Raw genomic sequence first — 14807 nt, forward strand, 5'->3', positions numbered from 1 at the left:
TTCAAAAATAATTGTTTCGTATATTTCATCTGGCTTTTAGTGTGGAAACAGGTGGTAAATATAGTCCCTGTTATTTTATATGTGAGAACATTCATATCTTTTCAAGCTTTCAAGTTTTCAAGATTATATAATTATAGCCATTCATTTTAGAAAAATGTATTGCACAGATAATTTTACAGCAAATAAGATGTCTATAATTATCCCCTTAGTAGATACATCAGTGCTATTTATTCTATTTCCATCAAGTATTTCATCTTTCAAACAACTTATCAATCTCCTAATTATTTATTATTAAGTAGAACTACTGTAACATTTATGGATTTATATATTTTACTAATTGTAAATATTTGCTAATGTCATTACCTTTCTTAATAAACTTCTATTGTCTATATATGTGTGTATATATATATATATATATATATATATATACATATATATATGCAGTGAAGTGAAAATCACTCAGTCATGTCTGACTCATAGTGTGTGAGTCTATATCTCACACATTATATCTGATAATTTCCACATGATACAATTTCAGGAGAAAAAATTCTTGGTCAGAGACTGATAGTAAAACTTGCAACCTTTATTATGATACATAAAAGTAGCTGATATGTTTTTAAATTCATAGTTCTACCAGAAATATTTACTTTTATAGGGTACTTACATCTTAAAAAAACAATGAGTAGTAGTTTTACCTGTAAAATCTCAAGAATTGTGACAAAGGGAAGAAAAATATTTGGGGAACAAATGAACTTGAAATTATGCTTCTAAAATTATGCTGCCAAATCTGATAAAATATAGGGCCATGCCTGAAAATATAATATTAAACTCATCTTGTTAGCATAAAAATGTACATAAAAAAAAAGCTTTAGATATTCAATTACAGTGTGAAAAGCGATCAGTAATTAAACCAGAAGACAACATTGTAATATTTGACTCTTTTGTTTGTCTGAATCCTTTAGAAGGATGACAGATGCCTAGAGCCTGAATAGGCTATGATAAACATCATGGAGAAACATTTACCAGGGAAAGTTTGGGAAGTAATTTACCACCCACAGTAAATCTGTCCATGAAACATATTTTCTGAAATACAGCTGCCACTTGCAACATAAGATTCTGGTTACAATTAGCAGCTGTTGTTAACTCTGTGTCACCTCATTAGTTATTCTGGATTTCCTAGTTTTAAGGTTGATTATAGCTTTACAGTTTCAGAAAGAGTATGTTGTCTCATTTCACACCTATTTTATGCTCAACATATTTAAAATTCAACAAATTTTAGAAAAAATCAGCTCTACAGCAGTCATGCAGAGAAGTACAAAACAAACTTGCTGGTGAGAAATTTAGTTACATCACAGTAAAGTACATGATTCCACAATAAACTGGATTAAGTGCCCTCATATATATTAGTATTTTCATAATATTTGATTTCATTACAGAAAGTAAAATAATAATTTCAAAATTACATCACTGGTATTTCCAAAATGTTATGAATTATTTGTTCAAGCAGTATAGCCACATTCTCAAGGAAGGTTTCAATTTGTAGCTGGAAGACACATTTCTGGAAAGCAGTAGCTGAAAAAATGATTAGCAAACTCACAGTCTAAGTATATTGACTTAACGGAAGATGTACCTGGTATACAGAAAAGGGAAAGGAATGCTATCCCTGACATACTTCTGCATGTTTCTGATTTGTTGATTTGTTCTGGTATCTGTAATTTAACTGACATTTTTGTAGTAGGTGAAAATACAAGGATCTTCTATGTGTTTGCTTCTTTTTAAGAATTTTTTTTTTTTTTTTACGTTGGAGTATAGCTGATTAACAATGTTGTATTAGTTTCAGGTGTACAGAAGAGTGGTGATGTGCTCAGTCACTCAATCCTGTCTGACTCTTTGTAACCCGAAGGGCTGTCACCTGCCAGACTGTTCTGTCCATGGGGATTCTTCAGGCAAGGATACTGGAGTGGTTTGCTGTGCCCTCCTCTAGGAGATCTTCCCAACCCAGGGGGCAAACCCAGGTCTCCAGCATTGCAAGAGAATTCTTTATAGTCTGAGCCACCAGGGAAGCACATTTTCTCCTACCTATAAATATATCGATTCTTTTTCATATTTTCCCATTTAGGTCATTACAGAATATAAACAGAATTACCTGTGGCAACAATAGGTCTTTATTGGTTATCTATTTTATTTATTTTTAAACTTTTTATTTTATGTTGGGATATAGCTGATTAATAATGTTATGGTAGGTTCAGGTGAACAGCAAAGGGACTCAGCCATGCATATACATGTATGTGTTTGATCCTTAATTGTAGAACTTGAAAAACAAACAAACAACAACAACAACAACAACAACAAAGAAAACAAGCTAGAACTAGAACTAGGTCTTAGGTTCCACAGTCTCAGCTTTCTTGTGACCTTTTGACCTTGCTATTTTTGCTGCTTATATGATTGGCTCCTGTTTCTGCATAAGATATTCATTCAAAAAATCATGCCAATGACTTTCTAAACTTATTATTAAAAATTCAATATAAGGAGATCAATAAAAATTTGTTTTATTAAACCATCTGCTGAGGCATAGAGACAGTTTTGTCTCGCGCTGTTTATCAGCCTCCTTTTGGTCGTTTGTTGTAATCTGGTGTATTTATTATTAATAGGTAAACCAGAACATCATATTCTGTGTTCAAAATAGAACATTGGTTGCTAAATAAATGAAAATGATCTCTGGGTTTTGAAAAATGGCAAGATAAAATTTGCAGGGGGGCAAACTTATAAATACATATCCAGAAGTTTGCAGTGTTAATATTAAAGTGAACTATTTATAAATCATCAAAGTGATTTTTCTTTATGAATTCTTAACTTGAAGATGGTACCTTTCAAGGTTGAACCTAAGAGTGGGGCAGCCAGAAACACAGACTTATTTTGATGCCACAGAAGTGCCAAGTCAAAGCTAGATTTATGTAATGTAAGAATTATTAATTATTCCACAATCACAGAAACTCTCACACAAATCTCAAGGGCAAGTAACAATGGGAACGAAGAAATTTTTATTTTCCTCTTGATCTCTCATATAAATGATAGGAAGAAATCAGAGATCTATTCAGCAATAAGCAGATTATGGTTAGCTACTGAACTTTCCAATGATGGGAATAAAAATATAAAAGTGAATATTATGAACTGAGTTTCATTCAACATATAGATTTGATGGGTTGTGCTCTTTTATTTACTTTATTTGTGTTTCTTTTAGGATTGTTTGTATTGATAAGTAAAATTTGGTCCAAGTATTTTAGGAAAAACATTTTATTTTTAATATTCCAGTAACTCTCAGGCTACATTAAGGGCTGAATTTTAGGAAAATTGAAACCTAGAGATAGAAAGCACTCTATCTTGCTTCATTTTAACAGTACTTAAGCAATAAAAGACCTTCCCTGATGGCTCAACAGTAAAGAATCTGCCTGTAAAGCAGGAGACTCCATTTAGATCCCTGGCTCTGGAAGATGCCCTGGAGGAGGAAATGGCAACTGACTCCAGTATTTTTCCCTGGGAAATCCCATGGATGGAAAAGCCTGGTGGGCTACAGACCATGATGTCACAAGAGTTCAACCTGACTTAGCAACTAAACCACAGCCACCACCAAACAATAAAAATTAAAAAGAAAACATTTCGTATGACTTTTAGTCTTGATTTTAATACACTGATGTTTATTTTAAAAAAAAGAACTATCTCAGATCCTTTGCTGACAATGAATTCTTAGTTATAACCCAACATAACTTTTGTCTCTAAGAAATATAAATATATATAATATATACACACACATACATGTATACATACACAACTATGTAGAAAATTATAATCATAATTATTGGAAAAATGTCCTCAGTCGCTTCAGTTCAGTTCAGTTCAGTTGCTCAGTCTGTCCAGTCATGTTCAACTCTGCGATACACACACATACTGCAGCCCACCAAGCTCCTCTGTCCATGGAATTTTCAAGCAATAATATTTGCATAGGTTGCCATTTCCTACTCCATTTGCAAAAATAATGGGATACTACCATTTCCATATAGCTCTACTGTCCATTGCACAACATGTCCAAAGGATAGCAAGGAGGTGACTGACCTGGTTTCATATCTGGGAAATGAAGTACAGAAAGAAATCTGAGAACAAGTATACAAAGCTTTTAGTTATTCTATCTTAAGATGAAATCCAATATATATACATTAATAGGTATATGTCCCCATGCCCAAATACTCACTTTGAAATGTATTTGTGATTTGAAATAATAAATTTATAAAACTTAGCATAAAATAAATGACATAAACACCATCACATACTATATAGTTAAAATTATTTTTGAAATCTGAATTTATTAATGGATCCCTTAAGTTAAGCATATTTCTTATAAAAGTCGACTGTTATGTATATTTTATTATAATAATCCAAACATAAAAACATAGCCTTTACATAAATCCATTTTCATCCAATATGTCAAAAATTACCAATGTTTTACAGTGTTAGAAACCTAAATATCTATTACTAATTTTTGTCAAAGTGCCCAATAATAGATATATTATAGAATCATAATGGGAGTTGTTAATTCCCAAATTCACCAGATTAAAAAGGAGTTCATTTTGCTAAGTGTCTTTAATAGAAACCTAAAAAAATCAGGATGCCACTTGATGCTGATTTGTCTGTTAGTTCTTTGCTGTTGTTCTTCTTTTAGCTGTCCTTATTCTAACCAGTTTATCCCATGGTCTATAACCTTGTTATACAAAACCTTGTCAATGGACTTACAACCTGCATTCACCTAAGCTTGTTAGAATTGCAGAATAACTGTTCACACTCTAGATTTACTGAATCAGAATCTGTTCTACAAAGATTTCCATTAACATGTGAGATGCATTTAGGTTCTTACATGGTTCAATTAAACATTCAACAGCAGAAATTTAAAATATGCAAAAATGATAACTAGTACAGTCTAACATGGCTTGATGTAACTAAAGGATTTTCATGTAAGCTAGAATTTTACTTTTCTGCCTTCTTCTTCAACTTTTAAGGGTTCATAGGATTAATTTGTAGCTCAGACAGCAAAGAATCTGCCTGCAATGAGGGAGACCAGAGTTCAATCCCTGGGTCAGGAAGATCCTCTGGAGAAGGGAATGACAATAAACTTCAGTATACTTGCCTGAATAATTCCATGGACAGAGAAGCTTGGTAGGCTACAATCCATGGGGTTGCAAAGAGTCAGAATGAGTGACTAACACACACAAATAATCAAGTTTAATCTCCCATCTCAATGTCTTTAACCTTAATCACACCTGAAAAGTTACTTTTACCATGTAAAGTAAATTATGTACAGCTTCCAGGGATTAGGAGATAGACATCCATTAGAGGAGGGTGGGCATTGTTTTGCCAGTCACCAAATAATACAAAGTTTAGACTGACATCTTACATACATACCTGATGAGAGAGAGTCATGTAATTCTGTGGTCCTTTGTCATTTCAGTTTTTATTTGAAGTAAGTTAAAGGGAGAGAGTGGAGGAGGACATTTGATTCAGCTGAAATAATCCTTGAAGAGATCCATTCAAGACCCATGTATTTTACAACAGCCTCTGCATATCCACTTATAAGGACTCTGTGGACACACATTTTCATGTGTTATTTGCAACTTAATTTCAATTTATCCAATGGAATTGATTCTATCAAATTTAATATGGCTGTTTAATATGTCTCAAGTACTGTAATAGGTCTATGATAGGATAAATAAATCAAATGGCTATTAAAAACTCACTTAAAAGCTGCCACAAGGACTCACAAATGTCAATAATGACTCTGAAGTACACATAATCATAGAATAGTACTAATGAAATCAGTCAAATGTATCAAATTGTCTAAATGAAAATTGCACTAAATAAAAATTCAAGAAAATCATCAGTATTTCACTTGTCTCCTTTATCAGACCATTATGTGAATTGCCTCTAACTTTATGAAATGGTAGATGAGCTGTAATCTTAAAACAGTGCCTGGAATGATGAGTCTCTTTCCTGCTAGGTACTCTGTTGATCGGCATACTGACATGGACCGGATTTTCAGTATTCACTCAGAAAATGGCTCTATTTTCACTTTGAAGCCTCTAGACAGGGAATCTACTCCTTGGCATAATATAACCGTCACAGCTACAGAAATAAGTAAGTTGGAAATACATCCATCTGAACACATTATTTTTCACCAAAGTCTTAAAATAATAGCATTAAATAAACTTTTTCCTGAGTGGGATGATTTTATTATTAGAACTGAGAGAAATTACTTAGAGTGTGTTGGATTTTTAAGTTATTTTAAGGATTACCAAATATTCATTCATTTTAAACTCGGTTTTCTTTTACATCTTACTGTAGAATAAAACATGATCTAATCATAAAATAATCAGTCTAAGAAAAGAGTATCTTACCAATAATATTCACTCTCAATTATATTCTCCTCATTCTATCATGCTTTTCATCAGAACCTTGTAAGAAAGCTGAGATATACATCAGCAATCCAATCAAAAAATGAATACCCTAGAAATGATGTGTTGCTAAGTTACAAATGGGGCAAACAATACCACTGCTACTCTGTAAATGAGACTAAAATCTTACACATGTTCTCACTGCAGATAACTCAAAACAAAGTAGCCACATTCCTGTCTTCATCAGAATTCTAGATATAAATGACCATGCTCCAGAATTTGCCATGTACTATGAAACATATGTTTGTGAAAACGCAAAATCTGGACAGGTAAGTTATTATAAACTTAAAAAAACCTTTTCCTCTTCACCAAGGCAAATGACATTGCATTAATTTACTTGGGCTTTGTTTTTTCCGTGAAAACTATTGTCAATTTATCTTTATCTCCCATACAAAACAACTCACAATAATCTTAAAAATATGAATTTTTAAATATTTTATATAATCTATGATATAATAGGAAAATTAGAATATATGCTTTAATTTATATACCAGGTACATAATAGATATCACATATATAAAAAGTTCCTACCTGGATTCATAATTATACTGGTAGTGATATATAATCATGAATGGGATGAAAATATATTATTAAATAAAACATGAAGTAAGAAAATAAAATTGACCTTTGTTAATATAAAGGAAATCATACTAATTTCTTGCTGATTATATTTGGCACTTTCAGTTGCTCAATCAGGTCATTTTGGTTTGAAATTTGTTATATTTTGTCTGTTTTTTCAGCTTTAATATTAGTGAGATAAAAAAGATTGTACAAGAGTTACAAGGTCATCTTATAAAGCAATATTTGAGACATCACTAAAGTAATTTTAGGAAAATGCTGAATATGTTCACTTTTTACACTAATATAGTGTTTTATCACTGAGCCTCCTGGTATGGACTTAGAGAATACACAATAACCACAATGAAGGATGCATTAAACTACTGCAAAGCTCTGCTAATTCTTCATCACAGAATTTTGGACTGTGATACCTGGAAGTGGTGAAACTATTTGTTTTTGTAGAAGAGGATTTGAAAGTAATGGTAATTAAATGACTGTGATTACAAATCACACAGATGGCAGACCCAGGACTGGAAAACAGGCACCCCGATGTGTGGCTTTGTATTTTATCCATGATAAAATGCTCACTTAGCATTTCACTGCCCAACCTGTCATTTGCTGTTCCATCTTCCCATGGTGGCACACCTCTGACCTACAGGGAGCACAGCTGAGAGGTGCTATAATTTCTCAAATTCAACAGTGTATTACAAAACTTTAGAAAGCTTTATTCATATATTCTTCTAAATTTTTCAGCTACCATTAAAAAGAAGAGCAAACATTTTGAATAAATTATGCAATCTTATTGTAATTATGGCACCCCAAAGCTTTAAAATCTTCTGCTTTCTGGTATTATATGGCATATTGCTCATTTTTCCAAAACTGTATTTATAGTTTCCTTAATCTCTAGGAGTGGTTGTAATAATCACTTAAAAAAAATCTATCTGTTATGTTCTTGGCTTTTGAAACAATCATTGTCTAATGGAGGCAAGATGTTGGTAACCAATTGATAATAAAATGGACTGGTAGTATATATTAACAAGTCAAAAGGCAAAAGATATAAACTTGATCTAATTTTGGATTTCTTTTTTTGGATACAATAGTGGCCAGGAAGCAGACAATGATTCATAGAGGTGCTCTGCAAACTGAGACTTGATTGACATTTTTTATTCCTCATTAAATAAGTTGCATTAGACAGAGCTATAAAAAATGCTGGAAATTTTTCTCAAAATGGAATTTTTTTTGGTTTAGTTTCAGTGATATATTTAAAGCCCAAACGTTGATTTTAAATGTCTTCTAATAACAAGAGTTGCTTTTTGTGCTCTATTTAATTGATTTTTCTTCGGTTTTAGTTGATTCAGACTGTCAGTGTCATGGACAAAGATGATCCTCCCCGAGGCCACAAATTCTTTTTTGAACCAGTGCCAGAATTCCCCCTCAATCCAAACTTCACCATTGTAGACAATAAAGGTACAGAGCATTGTTAAAGACAAATATTATGAAACATTAAGAGGCAAAATTTAAAAGACTGATCTGACTTTTTTTTTTTTTTTTTAACAGATAATACAGCAGGAATCATGACTCGAAAAGATGGGTACAGCCGCAACAAAATGAGCACATATTTGCTGCCAATTTTAATTTTTGACAATGATTATCCAATTCAAAGCAGCACTGGCACACTCACCATTCGTGTGTGTGCTTGTGATAATCAAGGAAACATGCAGTCCTGCAATGCCGAAGCCTTGGTCCTCTCTGCTGGGCTGAGCACTGGGGCTCTCATTGCTATCCTTCTCTGTGTCATCATACTGCTTGGTAAGTGTGCCCCAGAGTGATGTGCCCCTGAGATATACTCATTCATTCAAGGAATTTTCTTCTTCCTTATCCAGTGATCGTGGACTGAAAAACACTCTTCTTTATAGCTAAAGAGGGAAAATCTAAGCTTGTTATTAAAATAGTTCTTCCAATTAAAAAAAATGACTTTTTGATGAAGGATAGGTCTAGCTTACAAGAGACCAAAAAACAAGGATATAATAACGTGATATATACAGATATTTTAGAGTACATTTTATATATGTATAGAGTTTAGTGTGAACTAATATGGTCACATTTCAAAGGGTATTTCATTTAATAATTGATTAAATTTTTATGTCAACTCTATAAGATACTTTCATTCTTGTACAGAAGGTTAGATAACTTACACAAAGTCACTCATTCAGAAAGTGTTCTAACTATCATTCAAACCCAGGTTATTCTGTTAAAATTCACCTTTCTAACCATTGTCCTCAAAACAAAAGACTATTTTACAAATAATATTCTTAATATTACCACGTATTTCACATATGGAATTAACCAGCACATTTAAGTTGTCACAGTAATATAGACATTTTTTCATAAAATTTGTTATATGTACTTTCAATCCACCAAAGAAAATTTTTAAGTTCATTTTTTAAAATATTACTATGACATTGTGGCCATACCAAGTTCAGCAATATTTTCTAAATAAAGTCATGCTTCCAATTGCAAATGCTTTATCTGAGTAGGCCCTAAAAGGACAACAATTTAATTCAATTAAATGGTTGTTCCACTGTAAAACATTCCCCCCAAACTTGTTTCCATCAAATACTCATCCAAAATGAATCCTTAGGGCTGGAGTGCTAGCCAAATTTATGTTCCAATGCTCATATGTGTTGGCTCCTTTTCACTGCAAATCCCTTCAACCTATCTGGATGAAATCCCTTTGGCCAGATATTCTTGCAGGACATCAGCGGGGAACTGATTCAAATAAGGGGAAAACATTTGTCCCAGTTATGATGGTCCAACTATTTAGAAAAGCAATTTATCAGAGTGATTTTGAACATACACACTACTACCATCGACAGCAGCAGTCTGCATGTCCACGTGCTGTTAGAAATTTCAACTCCTCTGTAAAATATTTTTGTATCCCTATGGAGATTAAATTTTGGCTTACCCTTTCAGCTAAGTGCTACTGATATCATGCTGTTTTATTTGCTAAAATAGTTCTACTTCTCTAGTTTAGAACAAGATGGAAATATGTATATTTTGAGTTTTTTTTTTAATTTCAATATTAATATAATACATACACACAAAAAGACATGCATATGAGAGAATAATATTCATCTGCCAAAGTAAGTTTAGATATCATAACACTATTCAACTAAATCTCTATGCAGAAATTCTAGAAGGCTCTTTTATTCAGAAAAGTTTGCCATCTTTCTGACCTGGGCAATATGGAGGGCACACATTTCTTACATTTTACCTTGCAATTATTATCTAAACATGGAATTATTTTCTATTATTTTTAGTCAGAATGTGTTCTAGTTCATAAGGTTTTATTATAAAGTTTCTTAAGCACTCTTACCATTATTTCAAGCCTTTATACTAATGGCTGCGCATAGTTGCTATATTTCTATAGTTAGGAGAGTCGGCTCTGCAAGGTGGTGATATAACAAGGGCCATGATAGTTTAGGCCTATCCTTTCACAGTTTGAAGAAATGTAGTTCTTCGTTTATACCCATGACACAAAGCAGGGGTTAAAACCTAGGGCAGGATTTCTTAACCCCTTTGGTTCCTTGAACACCTTTGGTAGTGAAAATGAAACTTACGGACCATTTTAGAATAATAATTTAAACTTATTAAATAAAACATGTAATGCAAAATTAACAATTTTGTATTGTTAATTAAATTAACAAATTAATTAAAAATTAAAATTAAACAAAAAACGTAAAGCAAAATGTGCCTATATATGCTTTGTTTTAGTGCAAGTCTAATGATCATTTGTGATATGTCCTAACATAAAGAATCTATGATTTCTACTAGTTTGATAGTCACTGTACTTACCATCACTACAATTTATGCTGATATTTATGACGGGAAGTGCTACATTCAGTTTACAAATTAGTAAAAATAATGATGCATTTTTTTTTTTCTATTCCTTATCCTAGCTTCTCTGAATTGCATTCACATACCCCAGATTAATAACCTCAGTTGGGAAAAGAAGCAGGTAATTTTGACCTGGCAAAGGAGAAAATACTCAGAGCAGATTCTAAAGGCCATTTGTAAAAATGCATAAACATTACCTAAGAAACCCTTAAAGCAATTTGACGATACAGTTGTTGTGCTACATATATAGAGAATTTATAAATTAGTTTGGGCTCCCCAGGTTGTGCTAGTGGTAGAGAACTCATCTGCCAATCCAGGAGATGTAAGAGATATGGGTTCAATCCCCAGGTCAGGAAGATCCCCTGGAGGAGGGCAGGGCAACCCACTCCCATATTCTTGCCTGGAGAATCCCAGACAGAGGACCTTGGTAGGCTTCAGTCTATAGGGTTGAAAAGAGTTGGCTACGATGGAGTGACTGAGTACACACATGTAAATTAATTCATTCAATATTAAACTTGGAAAGAACCTTCTTTTTCTAATTCATAGCTCAATAGATTGGTGGATTTCAGACCTATATTGGATTTAATTAACATGCTCATCCTTTAATAGGAGAGAGTAAAGATATGTCTCGTTTTTAATGGATAGTTTTTTATGTATCCAGCATGATTCTGAATATGGCTCAACACCAAAAGCCTGCTTGGTGCAGGTTAGTAAAGATATTTCTAATGATTTTTTTATATTCTTTCTACCAATTAGTAGAAGCTGAGGAAAGTGCATTGGTCAATAGAACAATAGCATTGGACAGGCCTTAAGGGTGAATTACAGGGGTATCAGGGCCATGGTGAAGTGCAGTCTCAATGAAAATCAGTTTCTATAATCTCAAAACAAAGATTGAAAAAATGAAAGAATTTGAGCCAACACTTTTCTTATTTTTCAGTGAAACATCAGTAATACCAAAAAACACTTTTTACTTTCCTAAAGTAAGAGAAAATTTTCTTTTATTTCTCCCCAACAATGTATAAGTATGCTTTGGGAAATTTTTCTTTATATAATTTTAACTTTTCTTATATATAAAATTATGGACTTGATCCATTTTCAATGGAAAACATACTTTGTTGGAAATCAAATAGTCTTTCTTACATTTTTAAATGTAATTTTTAGTTTATAAATGTATTTATCTTGCAAATGTTTGTTGTCAAATATATGCAGAATAGTTTAAATTTCACTAGTATAAAAGAAATAAGAAGGCGTATCATATGTGGAGAGGGTTCATAGTGTATGCAGAGGGGCCACAATTTACATATCAGCCTCGAAGCTTGAATACAACTGTATAAGTCAAGAAAGTCCTTAGAAACAAGATAATTTCTGTAAGATGAATAGAAGGTAAGGATGAGTTTAAGTTTGAATTTAATATTGTAGCATATAGAATTATATTTCAGATTTTAAGCAGGCTTTCAAAACCAGGTCAATAACGGGAATGGATGAAACCATGATATATGTGTGTGTATGCTATGCTAAGTCACTTCAGTCGTGTCCGACTCTGTGCGACCCCATAGACGGTCATCCACCAGGCTCCTCTGTCCGTGGGATTCTCCAGGCAAGAACACTGGAGTGGGTTACCATTTCCTTCTCCAATGCATGAAAGTGAAAAGAGAAAATGAAGTCGCTCAGTCATGTCCGACCGTCAGCGACCCCATGGACTGCAGCCTTCCAGGCTCCTCTGTCCATGGGATTTTGCAGGCAAGAGTAATGGGAGTGGGGTGCCATTTACATATCTATAATGTGTGTATACATATGTATATACAATACACATGACACATACTTACCTGTGTCATATTTACATGTATATACATACACATGACACATATATGCATATAAAGCATTTATGTATATATATGCATACATTTGAATGTTTTGCATATATCCCCTTGAGTCATTAAGAAAACATAAAATTTATGCTCAATTTCTCCTGTAATAATAATGATTGTAGTTTTAAAATTTTAATATTTTGAGACAAATGTGCATTGAGGAAAAGTCAGATATTATATACTCATTTGGCTAAATGCATTAGCCATAATTAAAGTTTTTCAATGCTTGAGCCCTATAGAAGACTGAGTCTCAAAAGCAAGTAAAATGCACTGTATTATCTGCTTTTTTTGTTTTGTTTTGTTTTATCAATATAGTACATCCAGTTTTTGGCCTAAATCATGCTGTATTTGTACAGGGTAGTTAGTCTTTATATCCAAATGAACTTAACACCTCTTTCACCACATCAAGGTCACAAACATAGGAGCATGCTCTATTTAAGCCTGAATTATGGAAACTCACAATTTTCTCTCTCTTTGTTATATTTGTTTTTTGTTGTTGTTTTTTTGTTAATAGTTTTAGTTGTGCTTTTTGCTGCATTGAAGAGGCAAAGAAAAAAGGAACCTCTGATAATTTCAAAAGACGATGTCCGGGACAACATCGTGACCTATAACGATGAAGGCGGTGGGGAAGAAGATACCCAAGCTTTTGACATCGGCACTTTAAGGAATCCAGAAGCAAGAGAAGATAGTAAACTTAGAAGGGATGTAATGCCTGAAACAATTTTTCAGATAAGGAGGACTGTACCTCTGTGGGAAAATATTGACGTACAAGATTTTATCCATCGAAGACTAAAAGAAAATGACTCAGATCCAAGTGCACCTCCTTATGATTCACTGGCAACTTACGCCTATGAAGGGAATGATTCCATAGCGGATTCCCTCAGTTCTCTGGAATCTCTTACAGCAGATTGCAACCAAGATTATGATTACCTCAGCGACTGGGGGCCTCGTTTTAAAAAACTTGCTGATATGTATGGGGGTGACGACAGTGACCGAGATTGATTATGGCATGACTTCATGGATGTCGGTGGAAGTACTCTCTTTGCTACTAGGTGGAGTGGCCTGCATTCTCTTCCTTGGAGGAAATGTTTAAAAAGTTAAAATTACAAACAATACGTAGGTGTTGTCTTAGTAAGAGTTTGCTTAATCAGTAAGTTTCTGTGAATGAATACGAATGACATAGATTTTAAAAAGTAATAATAACCAGTTCACCCTCTATGCCTGACAATCTCTGAAGAAAAGTATATCACATCAATAATCAATAAAATATACATAAAAGGCTTTTTGTGCCTTTTCTTAGATATAAGAACTTTATAAATAATGTTTTCTTAACTGACTTGCAGTCACCTTTACTATTAAATGAAACATTGTGCAACTGCTTTGTAAATTAATATAAAAAAACATATCCCTAAAGAAATAGGAATGACTATTACTGCCATATTTATTTAGTTGAAGAATGTCTTTGTGTTAATTCATTCATATTTTTATAAATGTATATTTATATTTTTGTATTTTTATGAAATAAAATAGTCTTTATAAAAATAAATTTCATTTTATTTGATTCCTATTAGTATGTCTGATATTGCTTTTAACATTTTTTAAACATCTTTAAAAATAAAACATGATTTACTCAGGGAAAAAGCAGCTAAATTGTTGCATGTAATTTAGAACTAGAATATCATGGGACTATAAAAAACTTTGGTACAAATTGTGATTTTTCTGCTTCCAGCTCTCAAATATGGACAAGTGTTTATCTAGCCACTGATGTCTACCCATTGATTAGGATGTGAGACATTTGGAATATAAAATATTATAAATATATCTGTGAATAATTAACTAAATTTTTGTACATTTTTTTCCTATGGGATCAACCAGTGAATTTTATCTGAGAGTAAAGTATGTGTCAGTAATGTGTTGATCCTAAAAAAATCTAAACCTTCCTTCAACAATAGTATATTTCTCAGAATGAGAAATTATAGTTCTGACT

At 32.7% G+C, this 14807-nt stretch overlaps 1 protein-coding gene across 1 annotated transcript in view; it reads left to right on the plus strand.

Moving 5' to 3' along the window:
- The window catches only part of CDH9 (cadherin 9), a 139153-nt gene extending 124872 nt beyond the window's left edge, over nt 1–14281 (plus strand). Inside the window, exons 8-12 of the mRNA XM_070774809.1 lie at nt 6044–6180; nt 6645–6766; nt 8405–8522; nt 8613–8864; nt 13335–14281. Coding sequence (XP_070630910.1) covers nt 6044–6180; nt 6645–6766; nt 8405–8522; nt 8613–8864; nt 13335–13822 — 1117 coding nt within the window. The 3' untranslated portion in view covers nt 13823–14281. The remainder of the gene's footprint in view (nt 1–6043; nt 6181–6644; nt 6767–8404; nt 8523–8612; nt 8865–13334) is intronic.
- Nucleotides 14282–14807: the final 526 nt, after the last annotated feature.

This window comes from Bos indicus, chromosome 20 (assembly GCF_029378745.1).
Source record: "Bos indicus isolate NIAB-ARS_2022 breed Sahiwal x Tharparkar chromosome 20, NIAB-ARS_B.indTharparkar_mat_pri_1.0, whole genome shotgun sequence".
NCBI lineage: Eukaryota > Metazoa > Chordata > Mammalia > Artiodactyla > Bovidae > Bos > Bos indicus.